This window comes from Mobula hypostoma, chromosome 18 (assembly GCF_963921235.1).
Source record: "Mobula hypostoma chromosome 18, sMobHyp1.1, whole genome shotgun sequence".
In the NCBI taxonomy this organism is placed as follows: Eukaryota; Metazoa; Chordata; class Chondrichthyes; order Myliobatiformes; family Myliobatidae; genus Mobula; species Mobula hypostoma.
In genome coordinates, this window is record NC_086114.1 from 37,260,120 (window position 1) to 37,278,183 (window position 18,064).

General features: G+C 43.8%; 1 protein-coding gene across 1 annotated transcript in view; it reads right to left on the bottom strand.

The window, feature by feature from the left end:
* The window catches only part of opn4a (opsin 4a (melanopsin)), a 58,941-nt gene extending 48,382 nt beyond the window's left edge, over positions 1 to 10,559 (bottom strand). The window contains exon 1 of the mRNA XM_063070732.1: positions 10,437 to 10,559. Coding sequence (XP_062926802.1) covers positions 10,437 to 10,559 — 123 coding nt within the window. The remainder of the gene's footprint in view (positions 1 to 10,436) is intronic.
* Positions 10,560 to 18,064: the final 7,505 nt, after the last annotated feature.

Below are 18,064 nucleotides of genomic sequence, written 5' to 3' on the forward strand. Positions count from 1 at the left end.
AACGAGTACAAACCCAGTTCATCCAGTCTTTCTTCATATGAAAGTCCTGCCATCCCAGGAATCAATCTGGTGAACCTTCTTTGTACTCCCTCTATGGCAAGGATGTCTTTCCTCAGATTAGGGGACCAAAACTGCACACAATACTCCAGGTGTGGTCTCACCAAGGCCTTGTACAACTGCAGTAGTACCTCCCTGCTCCTGTACTCAAATCCTCTCGCTATAAATGCCAGCATACCATTCGCCTTTTTCACCGCCTGCTGTACCTGCATGCCCACTTTCAATGACTGGTGTATAATGACACCCAGGTCTCGTTGCACCTCCCCTTTTCCTAATCGCCCACCATTCAGATAATAATCTGTTTTCCTATTTTTGCCACCAAAGTGGATAACTTCACATTTATCCACATTAAATTGCATCTGCCATGAATTTGCCCACTCACCCAACCTATCCAAGTCACCCTGCATCCTCTTAGCATCCTCCTCACAGCTAACACTGCCACCCAGCTTCGTGTCATCCGCAAACTTGGAGATGCTGCATTTAACTCCCTCATCCAAGTCATTAATATATATTGTAAACAACTGGGGTCCCAGCACTGAGCCTTGCGGTACCCCACTAGTCACCGCCTGCCATTCTGAAAAGGTCCCGTTTATTCCCACTCTTCGCTTCCTGCCTGCTAACCAATTCTCCACCCACGCCAATACCTTACCCCCAATACCGTGTGCTTTAAGTTTGCACACTAATCTCCTGTGTGGGACCTTGTCAAAAGCCTTTTGAAAATCCAAATATACCACATCCACTGGTTCTCCCCTATCCACTCTACTAGTTACATCCTCAAAAAATTCTATGAGATTCGTCAGACATGATTTTCCTTTCACAAATCCATGCTGACTTTGTCCGATGATTTCACCGCTTTCCAAATGTGCTGTTATCACATCTTTGATAACTGACTCCAGCAGTTTCCCCACCACCGACGTTAGGCTAACCGGTCTATAATTCCCTGGTTTCTCTCTCCCTCCTTTTTTAAAAAGTGGAGTTACATTAGCCACCCTCCAATCGTCAGGAACTAGTCCAGAATCTAACGAGTTTTGAAAAATTATCACTAATGCATCCACTATTTCTTGGGCTACTTCCTTAAGCACTCCAGGATGCAGACCATCTGGCCCTGGGGATTTATCTGCCTTCAATCCCTTCAATTTACCTAACACCACTTCCCTACTAACATGTATTTCGCTCAGTTCCTCCATCTCACTGGACCCTCTGTCCCCTACTATTTCTGGAAGATTATTTATGTCCTCCTTAGTGAATACAGAACCAAAGTAATTATTCAATTGGTCTGCCATGTCCTTGCTCCCCATAATCAATTCACCTGTTTCTGTCTGCAGGGGACCTACATTTGTCTTTACCAGTCTTTTCCTTTTTACATATCTATAAAAGCTTTTACAGTCCGTTTTTATGTTCCCTGCCAGTTTTCTCTCATAATCTTTTTCCCCCTTCCTAATTAAGCCCTTTGCCCTCCTCTGCTGAACTCTGAATTTCTCCCAGTCCTCAGGTGAGCCACTTTCTCTGGCTAATTTGTATGCTTCTTCTTTGGAATTGATACTATCCCTAATTTCCCTTGTCAGCCACGGGTGCACTACCTTCCCTGATTTATTCTTTTGCCAAACTGGGATGAACAATTGTTGTAGTTCATCCATGCAACCTTTAAATGCTTGCCATTGCATATCCACCGTCAATCCTTTAAGTGTCATTTGCCAGTCTATCTTAGCTAATTCACGTCTCATACCTTCAAAGTTACCCCTCTTTAAGTTCAGAACCTTTGTTTCTGAATTAACTATGTCACTCTCCTTCTTAATGAAGAATTCCACCATATTATGGTCACTCTTACCCAAGGGGCCTCTCACGACAAGATTGCTAATTAACCCTTCCTCATTGCTCAAAACCCAGTTCAGAATAGCCTGCTCTCTAGTTGGTTCCTCGACATGTTGGTTCAAAAAACCATCCCGCATACATTCCAAGAAATCCTCTTCCTCAGCACCTTTACCAATTTGGTTCACCCAATCTACATGTAGATTGAAGTCACCCATTATAACTGCTGTTCCTTTGTTGCACACATTTCTAATTTCCTGTTTAATACCATCTCCGACCTCACTACTACTGTTAGGTGGCCTGTACACAACTCCCACCAGCGTCTTCTGCCCTCTCAAACTTCAGGGTGAATTCTGTTATATTATGATCACTGTTACCTTAGGGTTCCATTACCTTAAGCTCCCTGATCATATCCAGCCATTACACAACACCGAATCCAGAATTGCTGATCCCCTAGTAGGCTCAACCTCCAGCTGCTCCAAAAAGAGGCTTTCCACAAATTCTCTCTCTTGAGATCCAGCATGAGCTTGATTTTCCCAATCTGTCTGCATTTTGAGATCCCCAAAGACTAACATAACATCGCCTTTACGACATGCTTTTTCTATCTCCCGCTGTAATTTGTAGACACATCCTGGCTGCTTCTCAGATTCCAATCATGAGCTTCTTACCCTTGCAGTTTCTTAACTCTACCCATAAGGATTTTACATCTTCCGATCCTACGTCACCCCTTTTTAAAGATCTGATTTCATTTTTACCAGCAGAGCCACTCCTCGTCCTTTGCCTACCTGCCTGTCCTTTCAATAGATTGTGTATCCTTGGATATTAAAGCCCCCGACTACATCTGCCTTTCAGCCTATGGCACTGTGATACCCTCAATGTCATACCTGCCGATCTTTAACCTTGCTACAAGATCTTAGTTCGTATACTGCGTGCATACAAATATAACACCTACAGTCCTGTATTTGTCACCTTTCTCAATTTTGCTCCCCTGCAACACATCCTGACTGCAGTTTTACCTTCTATCATCTGCTGGTCCTTGTTGATGATCTCACTATACACTACCTCTGCTTGTAAACCAACATCCTTATCTTCAGCCCTATCACTCCAGTTCCCAGCCCCCTGCCAAATAAGCTTAAACCGTCCCCAACAAACCTGCCCGCAAGGATATTGGTCCCCCTCTGGTTCAGGTGTGGCCCGTCCCTTTTGTAGAGGTCATACCTACCCCAGAAGAGATCCTGATGATCCATCGATCTGAAACCCTGCCTCCTGCACCGACTCCTCAGCCACGCATTCATCTGCCAAATCATCCTATTCTTGCCTTCACTGGCACATGGCAGAGGCAATAATCGAGAGATTGTTACTCCGGAGTTACTGCTTTTCAGCTTTCTACTCAGCCCTCTAAAGCCTCCATTTAGGACCTCCTCTCTTTTCCGTCCTATGTCATTGGTACCAATACGTACCAAGATGCCTGACTGCGCACCCTCCCCCTTTAGAATGTTACGGACATAATCTGAGATGTCCATGGCCTTCGCATCTAGGAGGCAACATACCATATCGGTCTCTCTATCACATCCACAGACTCGCCTATCTACTCCTCTAACTATGGAATCTCCTATCACCACTGCATTTCTCCTCTGCCCCCTTCCCTTCTGAACCATAGTGCCAGACTCAGCTCCAGAGACCCAGTCTCTACGGCTCCCCCTGGTAGATCTTCCCCCTCAATAGTATCCAAAATTGTATACTTGTTATTGAGGGGGACGCCACAGTGGTACTCTGTACCAACTGCCTATCTCCCTTCTCTCTCCTGACGGTCACCCGCTCATCTGCCTCCTGCACCGAAGGGGTGACTACCTCCAGGTAGCTCCTATCTATCATCTCCTCAGTTTCCCTTATGGCTGAAGGTCATCGAGTTGTAGTTCCTGGTTTTTAACAGGTTCTCTGAAGAGCTGCTGCTTGATACACCTGGTGCAGATGTGGTCATCTGTGAAGCTGAAGGTCTCCAGGATTCCCACGTCTCACACAAAGAACCGAACACAGCCCCCAGAGCCATTCTTACTGCCCTAGCTATACACCAACAGATGAAGAATGAGCAAGAAAAAGCTTACCAGATATTTACATCACCCACGCCTGTTATCACCCGAGGGGCTAGATCAATCAGCTGGTTGAGTGAGGTCGCAGTAACAACCTGACGTCAGTAAGACCAAAGAATTGATTGTAGACTTCAGGGGACACACACCAGTCCTCATCGAGGGACCAGAGGTGGAAAGGGTGAGCAATTTTATGTTCCTGGGTGTCAACATCTCTGAAAGTCCATCTTGTGCCAAGTACAGTTACAAAGAAGGCTCGACAGTGGTTATGTTTCATTAGGAGTCTGAGGAGATTTGGTATGTCATCAAAGACACTTGCCAATTTCTACAGAAGTACTATGGAAACCATTCTAACTAATTGCATCTCCATCTGGGGGAGCAGAGCACTGCAAAGGATTGGAAAAAGCTGCGGGAATTCCTGAGCTCAGCCAGCTCCATCATGGGCCCTCGCCTCCCCAGCATCGCGGACACCTTCACAAGGTGATGCCTCAAAAAGGTGACATCTATCATTAAGGACCCCCATCACCCAGGAAATGTCCTCTTTGCATTGCTACCATCAAGGAGTGGGTACAGGAGCTGGGACATGCAACACACTCAATGATTCAGGAGTAGCTTCTTCCCCTCTGCCACCTGATTGCTGAATGGATATTGAACCCATGAACACTACCCCACTACTTTTTTTGCTTTTTGCACTATTTGTTTAGTTTAACTTTTTTTTTGCTCAGCATAATAAAACTTTCAATTTCCAGGTACATTTACACTTCTTCCCCTCACAGATATCAGCTATCAGAACACTTCCATCAAAGTATAGATATCACCACCACATCCTATACAAAAGCCCTTATTAGTATAGCAGACAGGTTTATATCTACATATTGTAGAAAAGGTTGCCATGTTTTATGAAAACTATTTGTTTTTAAGTGTACCATACATGTTAAAAATTCCAAAGGAATGAATTCCATGATTAATTTACGCCAACCAGAAAGTCCAGGGGCCTTATTAGATATCCAACAAAGTAAAATGTTCTTCCGCGCACAAAAAGTAACTTTTTTAACATACATATCAAACTTCTTACTGTAGTTTACAGTTTTTATTATTATGTTTTGCAATGTTCTGCTGCTGCATAACAACAAATCTCATGACATGTGCCAGTGATATTAAACCTGATTCTGATTCCAGTTCATTCAGCAAAGGAAATGGTCCCCAAAGCCCATCAAATCCATGAACACTGATCCTCCACTAATCCCATTAACTCCCCCAGATTCTTCCATTTACCTACAGTACACACTCGGGACAATTCACAGTGCCTGACGAACCGACCCAGCTGTACATCTTCAGAATATAGGAGGAAGACCGAGCACTCGGAGGAAACCCACATAGCAACAGGGAGAACGTGCAAATTCCACACAAGCAGCGCTGGAGGTCAGAATTAAACTCTGATCACTGGGGTCGTGAGGCAGCAACTCTTCTAACTCCCTAAGTGCAGCACCTCACAACTAAATCATTACACTCTTTGCAATATAGCATATGGGATGCTATCTTGCTCGAAATATTTGGGAGTTGAAAGATCTAAGTCATATTAGGTGTCAATTAATAAACCTGCTGGAAATTGGCAGGTAAGTTTTCTTCTTATAGAAACTATAAAGTTCAAAGATACTGTTGTTTGTAAAATCCTTTCATGTTTTTAAAAATTATACCTTGTGCAGGCTTTTGCATTTATGTATCACTGGTTACTCTTGCTTGCATGTGCTGCTGACACAGAACAGGCTGTTATGTGCTTTACAAAATTTTTCTCAGCTTTATGTAATTAGACACCATTTTCTGCAATGATGAACTCCTCTACAGCATACCTTGTCTGTTGCTGGCTAGTGGAAGTTAATCCCCCCCAGTTATTGCATCTTATCTAATGATTAAACATGCTTTTTACAAAATTTAGCTTTACAAACACTTCTGAAAGTTAAATTAGTTACTTGAATTGATTGCAATCAACTGCATGTCCAGCTGTAGCTTCCTGTGCGTTCAATATAATCAGTTTTCAGTTCTGAAAATTGTACACTGTATTAAAAATCTAATGCAGAAATGAACAACGAACAGTGATCACAATCTCCAAATGGCATTTACACACCTTTTAACATATACTTCAGTGTACCAAGCAGTAAGTTAAAAAAAATAGCGTTTATTTCTTTAGTGGGAACTAAACTGTTAGGCATAGCCTAGCAGCCAGTGCTGCTGCCTCATTCGCCCAGCCACCCAAGGTGTGATCCAGGCATTAAGTCTACGCTTTCTCCCCATGGTGTATAGATTTCCACAGCTGCTCTGTTTTCCTTCCACATCCCAAAGATAGCAGGTTACTTGGTGACTGTAAGAAGCACTTTATTGTCAATAGGATCAAGGAGAGTATGAGAGGATACGCTGCAAAGATACAGAGAAATGAGAGGAAGAATAGGACTGATGGGATTGCTCTGTTGTGATCCTAACGGGCTGAATGGCCTTCTTCTATATTGTAACAAGCTTAAATGGAAACGTAGTAGAATTTAAGTTTAATGTTTTATGCATTGCTAAACTGAATATCCCAAATAAAAGCCTTTTATTTCATTATAACTTTGGCTCAACCTTAATCTTCATTTGTTTTAATTGTCCCTTGTTTTAAATAATCCTTGATATCCTTTCCACATATAATCTAGTGTGGCCTGTTTAGTTTTATTTGTTTGCACAATGATGAAAAGAAATGTACTTCTGGGAATGCTCTTTTAAAGGAGAACACCTATCATTCCTTAATTTGCAAGGTGTAGCTGATGTCCTGAAGGTATTCTACTGTGGGATGGGAAAAGTGTAAAATCAACATTGTATCATCTTCAAGTCCTGCTCTGTATCTCACTCACTTACTCACACAAGTCAAATGCAGTGTTGGTTGGGTTGCTAGAACATAATGGTCCTCCTCTTGGTATCATTTTCACAGCTTCCCACTCCTCCATGGTCAAAATAAAATTCCACCATCAACTCAGAGTGCAAAATACCTGGGGAGTGTGTTTATAGAAATTGCTGGGATTCAGTATGGTCTCACCGCATATGATGCCCTCCCATTCAGCAGATGCACCAGCCTGCGTTGATCCAGACAGGAGTGACAGGAGTGGGGAAACTTTGAAATCCTCAATGAACTGGAATTTATCATTGCAATGTTGTGGAATTGGGATTTGAATCAGATTTAATCTCATCGGCATATGTTGTGAAATTTGTGAACTTTGCAGCAGCAATACAATGCAATATGTGATAAATAAACAAAAAAACTGAATTACAGTAAGTATATATATCTGTATATTAAATGGTTAAATTGAGGTAAGTATTGCAAAAAGAAACAGAAATTTTTAAAATAAGTGATGAGGTAGTGTTCAAGGGTTCAATGTCTATTTAGGAATCGGATGGCTGAGGGGAAGAAGCTGTTCCTGAATTGCTGAGTGTGAGCCTTCAGGCTCCTGTATCTCCTTCCCTTTGGTAACAATGAGAAGAGGACATGTCCTGGGTGGTGGAAGTCCTTGATGATGGAAGATACTTTTCTGAGGTACCGCTCCTAGCAAAATTAGTCAGCTCCATCATGGGTACTAGCCTCCAGAGTGTCCAAGATATCTTCAAGGAACAGTGCCTTAGGAAGGCAGCATCCATCATTAAGGATCCCCACCACCCAGGACGTGCCCTCTCACTGTTACCATCGGGAAGGAGGTACAGAAGCCTGAAGACCACACTCAGATATTCAGGAACAGCTTCTTCCCCTCTGCCATCCAATTTCTGAATGGACATTGAACCTAAGAACAATACCTCACCGCCTTTATTTCTGGTTTTTTTTGCATGACTTATTTGAACTTAACTATTGAATATACCTGTGTTTATATGTAATATATATAGACTTAATTTAACCCTGTTTTTCTCTGTATTTATTTATTACGTATTTCACTGTCCTGCTGCTGTGAAGTTAACAAATCTCATGGCATATGCCAATGATATTAAATCTGATTCTGTTTATGAAGATGTCTTCATTAACGGAGACTGGTACCCACGGAGGAGAGCTACCACTCAACTATTTGGTATATCTCTTATTTGGTATGACCTCTTATCACCATATGAGATTCTGCCAACACCATCAGCAAATTTATAGATGGTATTTGAGCTATGCCTAGCCACCCAGTCATGCGTATAGAGAGAGTAGAGCAGTGGGCTAAGCACACACTTCTGAGGTGCGCCAGTGTTGATTGTCAGCGAGGTGGAGATGTTATCACCAAGCCTCAGTGTTGCAACACAAGGCCCTGCTCTCTGGCATTCAGTGAAGTAGAAGCTTAATATTCCTGCTCAGGTGTGTGCTTAACCGAAAAAGCTAAGTGTGAAGGTGCCAGCCACAGGTATAACTGTGGCCGTGCCTCTAGAAGATCTGTCCCAATGTCCTTATGTCATTAAACTTTAGCTGATAATGCTCCTTCAAAACTATGTTGACACATTGTACAAAAACACAAAATGTTGTATACAGGCATCAAGGAAGAATGTGCATCGATATTTTGCTATTCCATCTTCATGGGAACTTCTGCTACACCACATATTAAATATGTTTATGTTCAAATGCTGCTTTGTTGTGATGTAAACAAACTGTGTACAGCATGATAATTTGGGTGAAAGTTTGCCAGAACATCAGAGATGCCAGAATGTTTTAACTTTCCCCAAACTGACCTAGTCCCATCTGATCATTTCACTGGGACCATCATCAACTGGACACATCATCTAACTGATGTTGCTTCCAACATTTCATGCCTGTCCCAGTACTGCCCCGAACCCGGTGGGGGGGGGGTTCAGCTTGGAGCTTGACTATCTGTCTTAAGGCAAGGGGCAACCGAAGACAAGGTCAAGAAAAATAGCTTGGAAATTAATTCAGGATCCGGGAGACTTCCAGAGAAAGCTGATGATGTTATAAAGCAAACAGACTTACGCATTAGGTTGGAATTAACTATAGCAGAAAGAATAAAACAAAAAAAGTCTGTAAATTCCTAGTGGAAAGCAGATGTTAAACAGAAGTAAACAAATACAATTGATGTCATGACTTTTAATAAAGACTGAACAAGGAAAGTCAGGATGGAGAACAGTGTTTCTATGGCACCAAGACTTTCCCACCAGAGCCCAGCCAAACGGCCCCTCTAAGTCTCAGACCACAGCCCAGCATCCATCACTGGCAGGCTCCCATCAAAACTCATTCCTCCAATGTCGAAAGTTTCCCACTGAAGCATTCCTCTCTAATACAGTATCTCCCCAACGTCCCGCTCTCTACTGAACCCAAATCTTCCGATGGTAACAATCTCTTCCACTGTCCCATCTCTCTTAAAAGCTCCCCTCTGTCTAATACCCTCACCCTTCCAGTGGAATTTTTCTCACTATTGCCCTGAAACCCATCCCTGGAATCCCACCCAGTCCTCGACATTTGCTGCGCCATTTCCGTCAGGTTGATCGTCATAAATAATTAACCCCCCCCCCCCTTTACCTTGAAATACTTCTCACAGAAATCCTTATCAGGAATGGAATGTCCTGGTTCATCCTGTTCGCCGCTCACTATTTTATGGCAAAGAGATATGGTCTCGGTTCACATCTTTCTGTAAGTTAGAGACGTGAAATTGTCTATCGGCGATAGCTCTCTGCACCCTCTGCCACGGGTGCTTGTGTATTCGTGTGTGGGACTCGGGTATTTAAGCATCACCACGGGGAAGAATCTGTCTGGCTGCCGTTCGCCGTGCAATAAAGGAGAATGCAATTTACTTAGGTCACCAAAACGTCCGGTCCTACCCGTACGAACCCCGACCGGCCGCTCCACTCTCCGTGGGGAGTGAAGAGGCGAAAAGGCAAAGCAATAATTGTCGATGTACAACTCATTGGCAGAGAAAGCGAGCAAAATTGCCGGCCACCGCGGGAGAACGAATTACGGGGAAAGATAAACATCCTTTGGAGTAATTGTAACATAAATGTTCACCGGGAGGGTACGGGGCGAGTACTTTCGACAAGTTCAGAGGGGACAAGCGGATAAACAAAAATTGTGTTGACATTTATTCGAACCCTTGACGATTGTTGGGCGGAGAGACGAAACATAAATGTCCCAGGTTACTGAGGCGAGAGATCGAACACAAATCTCTCGGTAGCGCGGACAGAGGGGATTAATTATATTCTTGGCATTTTGGTGTAGAAGTTGTATTCATAGCATTTCAGGCTGAGATAAAAGGTTAACTTCAGGTTTTACGATGCTTTACTGGAAGCGAAAAAAGAAACCAGATGTTCAGGCAGGCAGTGGGTGAGAGTGTGCAAAGGTGAACGACGGGGAAAGAGGAAATCAAGGGAAGTTAGTGAAGGTTTAGATTATGGGGGAATGAGGAGAGGACAAGGGTGGCGCAGCGGATGACAATGGCCAGGTTTCAGGTTTGACCCCACTCTGTGGAAAGGGTGGAGAGGCTCGGTTCCTACCGTGGTTCCCAGCTGAGGCGCGTCGCCCGTCGATTCATTCCACGCGGACATGGGTCCCACGGCGCTGCTGCAGTTGTGGTCCTGTTGACAGGGAGTCACAGTCCTGGCATCACGACCACTCATCCTCCACAGCCCTGTTTCACCGTGCGTCCCAGACCGTAACCGCAGGGGAAAGCGGAGGGGACCCGCGGAGTGAAACTGTTGGCTGGATATTTATACAAAGTTGAGTAGCCGGTGGGTGGGAGAGATCGTCACGTTGACCCGGAGATCACAGAAAGGGGGGCGGGTTTGCTCTCTGAACAGCGTGTTGCAAGTGTTTGGGGCGATGAGCAGGGGCCCTTGGCTGTCATCACCGAGTGGGACGCTCCGAGCATTTGAGCGAGTGTTGCATGGAGTACACTCACACACTCAAAACATCTGGTCACCGTGCGAAACACCGCTTGTGCGGCCAGGCGGAGACGGTCCAATTTTCCCCCACAGATGCTGCTCGACCTCTTGAGTTCCTCGGCCAGTTCGTTGCTTCAGATTCCGCCGCCTGCAGATCCAACTGCTTTCTGCGTCTAACAGACTGTTTCCTGGACATTGTTAGGACACAAACGTCACTGCCAGCTCAAAGTGCCATGTTCTTTATTCTGCTGGAATAATTCATAAAAGTAAAACTCTGGGAAGCGAAAACCAGCCGCCCGCACTCCCGCCGGAGACAAGAAAGGGGTGCACAGTTGGTGTCGAGGGCAGGAGAGCGGCTGGGCTGGAGGGAGGGGATAGGGCGACCACGGCTTGAAACTTGAAGCTGATTTCGCCATTCGCAGGTGGGACCCGACATGGAATTGTGGAACTAGCGAGTAAGGTAAAGTCAGTCAAGTTTATTGTCAAATGCACAAGTACGCACACCTATGCACAGGTGTAATGAAAAACTTAACCGCAGCTGCATCGCTGGCACATAGTATCGGATGAGCCACATCCACAAGAAAAACATTAACATAACTTATGCACATTTTTAAACAAAAAAGACTGTTGGAACAAAGTAGTGCAGGGAGGCTGAAGTCACGGCGTTACTAAACTGAAGTAATAAGGTTTTTTGCGGGTTCGTTCAAGAACTGAATGGCTGAAGGGAAGTAGTTGTTCTCGAACCTGGTGATGCGGGACTTCTGCAATCTGGTTGATCTTTCATTCATCCTGTTATCGTTACTATTCTCTAGATTTGCTGCGTATGCCCGCAGGAAAATGAATCTCAGGGTTGTATATGATGGCATGTATGTACTTTGATAGTAACATTTACTTTGCACTTTGAACCTCAGGCTTCTGTCCCTCCTACCCTGTGGTTGTTGTGAAGTTGCGATAAACTGGTATGGCCCAGGCGGTGGGGTTCTTTGTTAATGGATTTAGGTTTCTGAAGCAACTGCACCTGTAGATACCACCAGCTGTGGGGATGGATGTGCCCGCGGTGTAGAGCGCAGAGCCCACCGCATTCTGAAGCTTCTTACGTGTCTGTGCATTCCAATTGCTATGCCCGACCATGATACAACCACGGGCAACCCCAGGCCAAGAAAAGGTTAACGCTGGGGGGGGGGGGGAGGCGGTGAGATTCTGCTGGGGAGGGTGTCGGTGTCGTAACTTCACGGAGACGTGGCATGTATCCGATAGCTTGATATGTATTTAATGGAGTACATTTTTAAAACAACTCTCGCAGGTCGCGTGTCTTGGTCTGCAGACTAAGCGCCTGAGATCAACAAAGTTAACGTTTCAGGTATAAAAGCAGAAAGACTGGAAGCACTCAGTATCTGTGGAACCAGGAACAGTGACAACGCCAGTTACTTCATGGTAACCTTTCAAGTCCCAGACATTAACTCTGTTTCCATCTCCACAGATGCCGCCTGACTTGTTGAATGTTTCCAAGCATATTTTGTTATTTTTTTACTTATTGAGGTACAGTGGCAGAATGGGCCCTACTGGTCCTTCAAGCCATGCTGCCCAGCAATCCCCCGATTTAATCCTGGCCTAATCACGGGACAATTTACAATGACCAATTAACCTTCCAAGTGGTATGTCTTTGGATTGTGGGAGGAATCGGGAGCACGCGGAGGAAACCCACACGGTCACGGGGTGAACATATGAACTCCTTACAGGCGGCTGCAGGAATTGAACTCCAGGTCACTTGCACCGTTGAGCGCTTTGCTGACCACTATGCTACCATGCTGCCCCAGGTTTCGAGCACACACATTAAAAAAATCATCAGTAAGTCGGTTTATTATTGTCACATGTACTGAGGTACAGCGAAAAACTTTGTTGTGCGTGTCATCTATAGGGTCATTTTGTTACATCAGTGCACTGAAGTTGCACAAAGAAACACAATAACAGAATGCAGAATAAATTGTTACAGTTACAGAGAAAGTGCAACGCAGGTAGACAATAAAGCACAAGGCCATAACGAGGTAGACTGTGAAGTCAAGAGCCCATCTTATTTACCAGGGAATCAATCATTCAGTAATCTTATAATATTGGGACTGGAGCTGTCCATGAGCCTGGTAGTACGTGCTTTCAAACTTTAAAGACTGATGTCTTTTTATCAGTCCTCATTCAGCACATTAACAGAATAGAATTGCAGAGGATAGAAGGAAGCCGTTGTGCCAGTGTTGGTCAGTCTAGAGCTAGACACGTCACACCATCTGCATGAAGATGCAAGATGCTGGAAGCTGGAACAAAAACATAAACAGCTGGAAGAAATCAGTTTCAAGACCAACCATCCTTTTGGGCAGATTACAAAAGCAAGGAAGTTACAATAAAGCTTTATAAAACACTGTTGAGTCCTCAGATGAAGAATTGTGTTCTATTTTTCACACTACCCTTTATAACTTCAAAAAGCAAGCAGGATTACTAGAATGGCATCATCAGCAAGAAGTTTCAATCTGTGCTTCAAGAAGCTATGGCTCCTAACCCTCGAGGCTGGGAGAATGTTTGATGATGATGCTAAAATCTTTGCTGGTTTTGATGGAGTGAATAAGAAGAAACTCAATGAGCGCACAGTTGGCAAAAAGAACCAGGCATGACGTGAGGTGCTGCCATCTGGAATGAACAACCAAGAGTGTGATGAAAATAATAATTAATAACAATATTAATAATCTTTAAGACTCAAGATTGTTTATTGTCACTTTTCAGTATGCAAAGAAAATTAAATGATTGCTGTTCAAGATCTGATCCAGCATAAAAAATGAAGATAAAGGGCACAATAAATATAAATGCATAAAATGAGCTTATATACATAAACTGAGTGGCCACTTTATTAGGTACAGGACCTCCTGTACTTAGTAAAGTGGCTACTGAATGTATGTTCGTGGATTTCCACTGCTGTAGCCTATCCACTTCAAGGTTTGACTTGTTGTGTATTTAGAGATGCTCTTCTGCACACCACTGCAGTACCATGTGGTAATTTGAGTTACTGTCACCTCCCTGTCAGGTTGAACCAGTCTGCCCATTCTCCTCCGATCTTTCTCATTCATTAACGAGGTGCTTTCATCCACAGAACTGCCACTCACTGGATGGTTTATCGCACCATTCTCTGTAATCTCTGGAGACTGTTGCACAAGAAACTCCCAGGACATCAGCAGTTTCTGAGATATTCAAACCACCCCATCTGGCACCAGCGATCATTCCAAGCTCAAAGTCACTTAGATGATATTTCTTCCCCACTTTGATGTTTGGTCTGAACAACAACTGAGCCCCCTGACCATGGCTGCAAGCTTTTATGCACAGATTTGCTGCCATGTGATTGGTTGATTGGACATTTGCATTAACGAGCATGTGTATCTATAAAGTGGCCACTGAGTGTAGACTGATCGTGTGTCTATAAAGTGACATGAGCTACACAAGGTGACTCTGACAGAAAATGATAAAGTAGTGGTGGTGGCTTAATGGGTGCAGGTGTTAATCCACCTGATGGCTTTGTTTTGAAGGGAATTAGTTAAATTCTTGAACAAGTTCTTAACGGGGCTATGAGTAAAGGAATGGGAGGAAGGATAACTTGAATTGCTCTTCCAAAGAGTTGATGTGATTTGCCAAATGGCTTCATCTATCTATATCAGTTTTGACAGGTTTTATACCCTAGGGATGGAGTTTAATGGCAATAAAGATTAGGTTTGAAGATTAAAGATTAACTTTATTTGTCACATGTACATTGAAATATACAGTGAAATGCATTGTTTGCGCCAACAACCCAGACAATCCGCAGCCTGCAAACTTCTATCGGCAACATTTCATGCAGGCAACTTACTAAGTCATATTCATCCATTGATTTCGCTGCCACTGAAGAACAAAAAGGCTTGACAAAATTAATTTATTTTGAAAGACAGCTTCTAAATCTTTTTTTGTGTCCTAAAGCACTTTGCAGACAATTCAGTACTTTAGAGGAATGGCCATTGTTGATGATTCTTAAAGCCCAGGCCTTGTATTATTGTAACTGGATGTATGCATGCATATAATCTGTAATTTAAGGTAAGAGGAAATCTGGGGCAGGAAACATAATGGTACTTCTGGTTTGCACAGTGCCGTGTGGGACCTTACTTTTGTTGGTACATTGAGACATTGAGAATCTAGAGAGTGCGATGCTATTAGAGCTCAGGTTGTCGGAGTGCAGAATTCAATCCTTGCATCATCTGTAAGGTATCTATATGTCCTCCCCTTTGAATACATTTGTTTTTTTCTCTTAGTGCTCCTGTTTCCTCCCACTTTCCTAAATGTACCGGTTAGGGGGTTAATTGGTCATTGTAAATTGTCCTGTGATTGAGCGCCCAAGTGGTGTGGGCTTCCATTGGTTCTATTATGGTTATTATTCTGATGGATTTATTAAGTATGCCCAGAAGAAAATTAATATCAGGGTTGTGAATAGGCCAGGTTTAAATCGGGGGTTGCTGGGCGATGGCGCTCAAAGGGCTGGAAGGGCCTATTCCGTGTTGTATCTCAATAAATAAATAAATAAATAAATAAATAAACACCAAGGAGATTTCTTAAACTCTTCCTTCACTTTAATGTCTCATCAACACAATTGCTCTGGAGCTTCAGCCATTCTTCAGATTTGAGTAAGCTGCTGACGGGCTGGCCCATACGGAGTACAATGGAAACATCCAATGATTAGCCAAACTTCAGCACCTGCTCCTTGTTCTGATCTTAACTGTGATGTTATGTCTTCTTTTTGATGTAATAGAAGCCCCTCAGTGCTCGTGCAGACATCAAACATAACATGCTGCTCTAAAAGGGGCTCAAAGCATTAGGAACGGTGCCATAGTGATGTTGATGGGCCGTGTCAGTGCAGATGTTGAATAGTGTCTTAGGCTATTAATAATAAAGATGAAGCTGCTATGCCTTCCCCACCTTAGGCAGACCTTGTCCAGATAGCTGTGCTTGGTATTGTAAAACAGACATGCTGTGTAAAGACAGAACTTCAACTGATGTGGTATGAAGTGATCCAGGACGGAGTGGGGACAATGAGTGTGGTTTCCACTGTCAGTTGCATTGCCTTTGCTGCATGCTGATTGTGTACATTCTTCAATGTAACTGGCATCTGAGTTACCTGGAACCGGTCAATCTTTGGGTCCTCACAAATAGGCAGTCTGCTGTTCTAGTGAATGCATATATAGCTGGTATAACAGCATGGGAGATGTTGAACTCTCTGGCATGCTATCATCTCCTATCACCGGGGATACTGTACAGGGGCAAACTCAAGCTAACCCTCAGTACTAACTTCTTCATTTCCCACCTGCACCAGCTGCAATTTTCATCTGGGTATCTTTCAGTTGAACAGATCCTGGACTGCCACAGCTCAGGGTGGCGTGCAGATTCACCAGCAAATACTGAGGCTTACCTGTACCTACCTTCTGTCTTCTTAACCACAGGACATGGGAAGGTGAGCTGATATGGGACATGAAGTGGTGGGGGGGAGTGGCCTGTGCATGACTTAAGAGGATGGAGGGAGAGAAAATACTTCTGGAAAGAATCAAGATCAAGAATGAAGCTGTTCAAGAGCAAAATTAGGAAGCATCTTCTCATTTTTTTTTAATGAGAAAGGAGGAGGCCATTTGGGTCTTCCCCCTTCTGCTTATTTCCCTGTAGCCTTGCACCTCACTTCCTCTCACATGCCCGTTGAGTCCCCTTTAATTCTTTTGTAAAGTGTCTACACTAGTGATCAGTTACAGTAACCAAGTAACCTGCCAGCACGACTTTAGAATGTGTGAGTGAACCAGAGGGAAAACCAGTCACAGGGAGAATTAAAAACGCAAACAAGAGGAATTCTGCAGATGCTGGAATTTCAAGCAACACACATCAAAGTTGCTGGTGAACACAGCAGGCCAGGCAGCATCTCTAGGAAGAGGTACAGTCGACGTTTCAGGCCGAGACCACAGGGAGAATTACCGTCCACACAACAGGAACCTGGAAATCTCTTCCACTGGGGCTATGGGTGCTAAGGCAACTGGGGCTGAGAACAATTTAGCTTCAAGAGGCTAGGATACCAAGGAATGTGGATCAAAATAGAGTGGAAGTGCGGGTTAACCTTGATCTCACCTTTCGAGGACACATATCCTTCATCTGTCCCCATCTCATATGTTATGCGGTTCCTTTAACACAAACAAGGTGATAAGATGAAGGATTGGAGCAGCTGATTTAGAGCTGTGTGGCTGGGCTGATGCCTGTGTAGAGTTTTCATGTAATTGCTCTGAATGTAGGTGTCCCCCGGCATGCTCTAGTTTCCCTATATCTCAGGGGCATACAATCTCAGATCAATTGGCCCCTGTAAATAGAGGAATGTTTAGAATCTCAGGGGAAAGGAAAAGGCTGAGGAGAGAATAAAACTAGATTAGTGTAAGTGGGTGCTTGATGGGCAGCAGGGAGCCCGAGGACCAATGGGCCTGTTTCTATACTGAATTGATTATAGACGCTATGACTGTCAGTGGGTAGAGGAGCTCTCATCATGTGATAACTAACATTTATCCCTGCTCTGTTAAACCTGGTTTGCATCATTTTTGATGCTATAAAAGGTTTAAAATAAACTACATCTCTCCTCAGTATTTTATAGGTTTCCTAAAGTGCATTGCTTAAAGAGAAGCTGTTGCCAATTGGTCCTCAGTATGGTGCCACTAAGTGGCAGTGAAATAGAAGGTTGAGCAAAATATTTTAGTAGTATCAGCAAAGGAATAAATATTTTTGAGGGGTTGGTCATGTTTAGAATTAACTCCTGCCTGAGCAAGGAGCTGGCCCCACTACAATTTGCCTACCACCACAGCCGGTCTGCAGCGAATGCAATCTCACTGGCTCTCCGTTCGGGCTTGGACAAACTGCACAACCGCAATAACTGCATCAGTCTGCTTTTTATTGATTACATCTCATTGTTCAAAACCATCATCCCCTCAGTACTAATCAACAAGCTTCAAGACTTAGGCCTCTGTATCTCCTTTGCAACTGGATGATTGACCTCCTCACTGGCCAATGCAGATCAGGTGGTTTTTGGAGCAGCTTCTTCCCTTTTGCATCAGGTTTCAATGTAGTCTGCGAACCTATGGACATTACCTCACTATTTTGTTCTCTGTTTGCACTATTTATTAATTTATCTACCTATTTATTTGCATTTATATTTGAAACAC